This window comes from Lates calcarifer, linkage group LG5, assembly GCF_001640805.2.
Source record: "Lates calcarifer isolate ASB-BC8 linkage group LG5, TLL_Latcal_v3, whole genome shotgun sequence".
NCBI classification, from domain to species: Eukaryota; Metazoa; Chordata; class Actinopteri; family Centropomidae; genus Lates; species Lates calcarifer.
Window position 1 is genome coordinate 20,823,671 of NC_066837.1, and position 6,000 is coordinate 20,829,670.

The following is a 6,000-nucleotide window of genomic DNA, read 5'->3' on the forward strand; positions in this document are numbered from 1 at the left end:
CTTTCACATGATCGGGGCCATTTATGACATCCGCACACCCTGTGTTGATTTCAATCAGTTAGGTATAGACTCCTGGTGAATATAATGGAACAAAAGTACTTTGTTAACTGGATAAGTTTGATTATTTAAGTTTTCAGCTAAGAGAAAATATTATCAAATTATTTATTATTATATATAAGACTTTATGTAGCACTCAATAACTAAGGAAACTGGGCAAGACCAAAGAGTCTTGATGGAGTACAACAAAAATAAGGAGGCTTGCACTGCAGCACACAGGTTTTTTAGGTACATGCAGCCCTGCAGGCTGAGAAATAAGCAGGTGGTCTTATTCTGTACAACGTGGGATTATTTACACCTGCAGTCAGAACTGAGGCTGTATCATGGGCTGCAGGTGTGAGTAACACTAACTCCAGCTGCGAATGACACTAGGAAAGTTACTTGAAACATTACTGCAAAGCAATAAATTAAACAAAATCTCTCAATAGTGTTTACAGTTGAACTACAAAACATTTTTTATTATTAATATAAAAATAAATGGTTTTAATGCCCCTAAAAGAGACATTTAAAGTAGATTAACCAAAAGGTCAGTATGGTATTTTATACAAAAGTGCCTAAAGGCAGAACATATGTTTTAGTAAAAATAAAATATATAAATATGTGGAATTTTCTATACCATTTGATTAAAAGTGTTCATTTCAAAAATATTTAGACTAATTAATCAATAATGGAAAAAAATAATCAGGAGGCACAGAATCTAAAAATGCACTCAGACTAAAGGGCAAACATAATCTCTTTATGATGTCTAATGAGCTTAAACATAAAAACAAACATGTGATGAGTTGCATAATCTTATCAGTGGTCATATGCCAGACCAACTTTTACAAAAGAGGGCTGTTAATTATTTGGTCATATTTTCCCTCATGAGGAGTCAGAAAAAAAATGCAGAGGGGGTTAAATCACGTGGAGTGAGCACGGCCAGCTGTCAGCAGGTATATATGCAGGTGTGTGTCGTACCCTGACACCAGAGCGCTCACAGCTTCTCCTCCTTCGGCTCCTAAAAGCTTCTCAACATGAACTTCCATCAGCGTACTGTCCTGCCTCAGCCTGCTGCTGGTGGCTGCTGTCGCCCAGGCACCAAAACCCTGCGGTAAGTATAGAAACTCCCATCAGTGACTTCAGAAAAACATCAGAAGAAAACATTTCCATGAAAATTTATATGGTACAGAGATAGTTTTGCTCTCATGGTGTTCAGGTTATCTTGTTCTAAAATACATAAACAGCAGCTGGGCATGAATTGTTAAGTGTTTTATATAAACATTTTGTTGTTTTTGTTTGATTTGTGTGTGGTTTTTTTTTTCAGTTTTTGGCAGGTTAGTGTGGAAACATCAATATCTATTCTACACATGAATTCATTCATTCAGTCAACCATTTATATCAGTTTATTTAGTTTGAAAAGAGGCTGCAATACTGATGCCCTTAATATGTGTCTGAAGCTGGAATTTCTATTTACCAGTAAATACAAATTACACAAATACATTTCTTCTTCTTCCCTAACAGAACTGATTTCTTAAGAATAGAACAGGATACTTGTCTATAATAATTGTCTGATATTGTCTGTCACAAATCAACAGAAATTCCTCTTTGACACAGCTCAAGAGAGAGACAACGAACAGCAGTCACAACAACAGTGTCAGGCATCAGAATGAAAATTCACAACTCGTAATAATAATCATTTTGATTTCCTCTTCCACAGTTTCTCCACCACTGATGAGTGGAGGCCTCACTGTGGTGAGTCACTGACCTCCCTTAGAGATAAACTCTCCTCCCTATAATCTCTCCTGGATGGACTCATGCTCAAGCGAGTGATTCTCTCTACTTTCTACTCACTGTGTCTCTTTTTCAGATGGGTGGCAGCGGAATCTACATGTCAACAGGAACAATAAGCTATGATGCTTTTGGACAGAGGGTGCGGGTTAGAAACTATGGGCTTACCGGCAATCAGTCCACTGGTATAGATCAGCTGATGCTTTTCAACCAGGTATTTAACCCTGAAGAAACTTTCTGAAAATATTTGGCATATACTGAGTGAACTTTGTCGCAGATATTTTTCCTGACATTTTCCAGCTTTTCTGTTTCCATGACCTAACTGTTACTGTAGCCCATTGATTAGTGGACCAGTGTTAAATATTGCTGTTGCTGCATTGTTCTCCAGCACATGGGTTATTATTTTCAATGAGCAACTGCAATTGATAATAATGTTTAGTATCTGTGATTGTTAAAGATTTTTCTGATGAATTACTTTTTTAGCCTTAAAATTCCACAAAAAAGTTAAATATGCTGCACATAATTGTATTATTCAAATTGCTTTTGTGTGACTGACAATCTAAAACTCAACATATTACTTAATTACTAATTATTTAATAATCAGTACTGTTGACACTTAATTTTCTCCCTTGGTTGTCAACTGGTCAATTTTACATGAGTATAGTACAAATAAATCATTACACCTCGGTCTGTGCTCAAATGAGTTTAACATCTACTCAGTGCTACAGCTGTATGTCTCCATACATTTGCTTCAGTTTATTGTCATATTTCGTCACTTGAACAGTCATTTTCTAACATGAGTCACATTCACTTGCTCTCGTAAGGACCTGCTTTTATCATGGCTACCTCCTGTACTTCTACTACAAGTTTCAAATATGAGCCCCATGCTAGCTGGCTAACATGCTAACATGACATGTTCAAAACTTGCAAAAGCAACACAGTTACAATACGGTGCAACTGAAATTGCAGCTTATTGTCTGATGTAGATTCCAAATATCCCAACTTTACCTCCAAACTAAGAAAATAATACAGAAAACAATAATTCTGCGTGTTTCCTGCAGGCAGGCATGCAGGCTGTCCATGCAGTGGTACTGCCACCTGCTTATGACTTTCCTGTTATTACTGATGGACAATGAACTAACAATTAAAAAACACTCCTTTAAAATTTAAAATAAATAATTACGTTAAATGAAAACTCTATCAACCACTAACCTTTCAGAAACTTTTGTTCAGTGTTTAGCAAATTCCTTTTGTTGTGAGAAATGCATTGAAGACAATGCATTTGTAATGACAAAACAGTATACATGGAAAGTGTGCATGTTACTTCTCATTCATGCTTTCATTAAATTAAAAGACAGCTGGCTACAAAGGACACACACAGATGACCCCAGTGAAAGGAGAGCAGTCATTTTCTTTCTTTATCCCTTCAGAAAGTCTATTATGAGATCGACTGGAGCAAATTCTCTTGCAAGAAGAAGGCACTTGATACCTCCTTCATTCCCATGCATGTGCCTGGCTGATGCTAAACTGATGGGTCAGGTATTCCTGGGCTCCTCTTCCTCCTGGGGAATGGGTGTGCTATCCAACACCTGGTATGGAAGCCTGCCAAACAATGGTAAGGGAACACACATTTGTGTAACGCATGAGAAAAGAGCAAATTCCTTTTATGGGAATAAACATTACTTCCTTTTGAATAACATTTGGCTGGATTATGACTGTTCTTTGCAACTCATCCTGTCTGTATATTGTTAGAGCCTCACATGTAACTTCTGCTGCATGTCCTCAGGCATGTACTCGACTGTCTTCACTGAGATTGGCTGCATCCCGATGACCTACACCAGCTTCACCCCAGAGTCTGGATGGACCACCATCAGGTGAGAATCTAGATTGGCCAAACCACAGGAGCAGAGAAACAGCTTAACTGTCAACATCACTCAATCCAAACAATGCTACTGTTTATATTGACATTTATCTTTCAATATAACTTAGTCATATAGCACATTTAAAAACATGCCAAAGTGCTTGAAAGATCAGAATTACATATTAAGTTTTTTTTTTTTTTAAACTTTGGGACTACAATTAAAAATAAAGTTCTGAAGGTTCAAACAAACTTTGGCACTGCAGCATGAGTTCATAATGACTGACCCAGTCCATGTTATTTGGATTCAAGATGGGGGAAAAAATACACTGAAACCCCAAACAGATCCCTGTCAACATGATATCAAATACAGACAAATTCAGCCTGGGCACAACTGGGCACAGTTTGGAATCATAACTGGCTTTATAGGTCACACAATGTGGTCTTGAACAACAGTTTGAGACATCAATGTGGCAACATGGTACACAATGTGTTGTATGCACTGTAGTCTGCTGTTACTAAGTAATGAGGCTCAAAAAGTAACTTTTGTTTATATTTCAGCACCTTCAACTGGGTCGTGGGCAACTCAAACCCCATGGAGTACATCCCACCTTTCTTTTGTGCCAAGTCTAAACTGGAGGAGACAGAGACACCAGACACCATCTTCACTGCCTTGCAGTCTCTTGCCATGAAGACCAAGAAAGAGGAGTAAACATCTGGAGTGTGTCTCACCAAAATAATCACCAATACTGCTCCTGTCAAGGCAGCAGAGCTAACCCAAATGATTTGGTAATCATCTAACGTAAATCCATTTAGATCGACATGATTTCCAAGTCTACTTTAACCTGCTAAGCCACCATATAGTCACCTGTTGAACAACAAGTCACAGGGATGTCAATTACACTCTTGACATGTATTTGTATTGTAATGAGGTAGAACTTGAACATCTCAATGTTTGGTATTGCAGGAAATAGCAAGATCACAACTAGACTATCAGAAGGAAATTAGAGGTACACAGCAGGAACTAAGTGAAGGAGACCTTTCAGTAACATCTACTGTAGCTTGATCCTTGCTCTGTATTGTATCTCTGTCGTCCTCTTCAATTAAAAGCATTGAATAAAACTGTACTTATTTGGAGTTGGATGCTTCATTGGAACAAATACAGCATAGAACAATACAAAGTTAACAGTTAAATATAAATGATTACCCCAGACATGTTGTTCATATTGAGACATGAGGCATACCTGTAGCAAATAAATCAGTGATGTTCATCTCTCAGTAATTAAACCTTACAAGTACTGTGTGTACATTGTCATGGGTGTTTTCAAAAAATGGAATAACTTATTTGAAAAAGTGTCCATAAGAGTTGCTGCTGTAATTTAAATGGCTGTTTGCATCCATTTAAATCCTGTAGTAAACTGCAGTACTTACTGTTCTACAGCAGATGGAGGCATCACTACTCTGATCTCAGCAGATCCTGCTTTGATTTAAGCATTTGTCCACTTTGTCCTGAAATATAAAGGTTTTGTGAATAGATGAGTTACTCGGGTATGCTACACAGTGACACTTTATTTATTCAGCCCCCACCCACATTTTTGCATTTATAGACAATATATATATATATAAAAAAAATATAATGGTTCATTACACACTATAATTCATTATATAGTAGTTTCGAGCAGAAATAAGGACAATTTTAATGTGAACTGATGTATTTTGGGCATCAAGAATCAATCTTCAAGCTCAACGTGTCCTCATGAGTTCATGAGTTTTTATGATTTGTACAGGTGTGTTTCATTATACTATATCTTTACACAGCTATGTTATACTGTGTTATCCATGATTCAGCTGTTTATACACTGCCAACGCTTCATAGGAGAAGGTATATTTGGTGGCAAATACAATAATAAACACAGATAAAATAACTAAACTGACACCAGCATGATTGCAGATGCTGTTGAGCCCTCTACCAGATAAAACACCAGTTAGCCTGTTCCCCTGCTGTCAAATTGCACATAAAAAAGGAATAACCATTTAAGAGTTTTTCTTTGTTGTTCCATTTTTCAATCTATTTGAAAACTTCTTGAGTGATTAAATCACTCTCCTGTGTCTTCTTACAGGAACAACTGATCAACCCACTGAACATCAATAATAAGAGCATCTCTTTTTATAATTAGAGGTTCTTCACACTTGTTCCTCCTTTGGGGATTTGTGAGTCATGTTCTAATAATGAGCATCAAGGTGTTTGGAGGTGGCTACCTAACCCCACTGTCAAAAATTTCTCATCTGTCCTGTGTGATTAAAGAGATGAGATCCTG

At 37.1% G+C, this 6,000-nt stretch overlaps 1 protein-coding gene across 1 annotated transcript; it reads left to right on the forward strand.

Annotated features, from left to right (window-relative positions):
• Positions 1–1,074: 1,074 nt before the first annotated feature.
• LOC108885457 (ependymin-like) lies at positions 1,075–4,809 on the forward strand (the record flags this gene model as incomplete). The annotated part of the gene is given in 7 exon segments (XM_018679820.2): positions 1,075–1,147; positions 1,754–1,788; positions 1,904–2,038; positions 3,255–3,338; positions 3,340–3,439; positions 3,611–3,698; positions 4,244–4,809. Coding segments are annotated over 7 exon segments (666 nt in total), but the record flags the coding sequence as incomplete, so codon positions are not given.
• Positions 4,810–6,000: the final 1,191 nt, after the last annotated feature.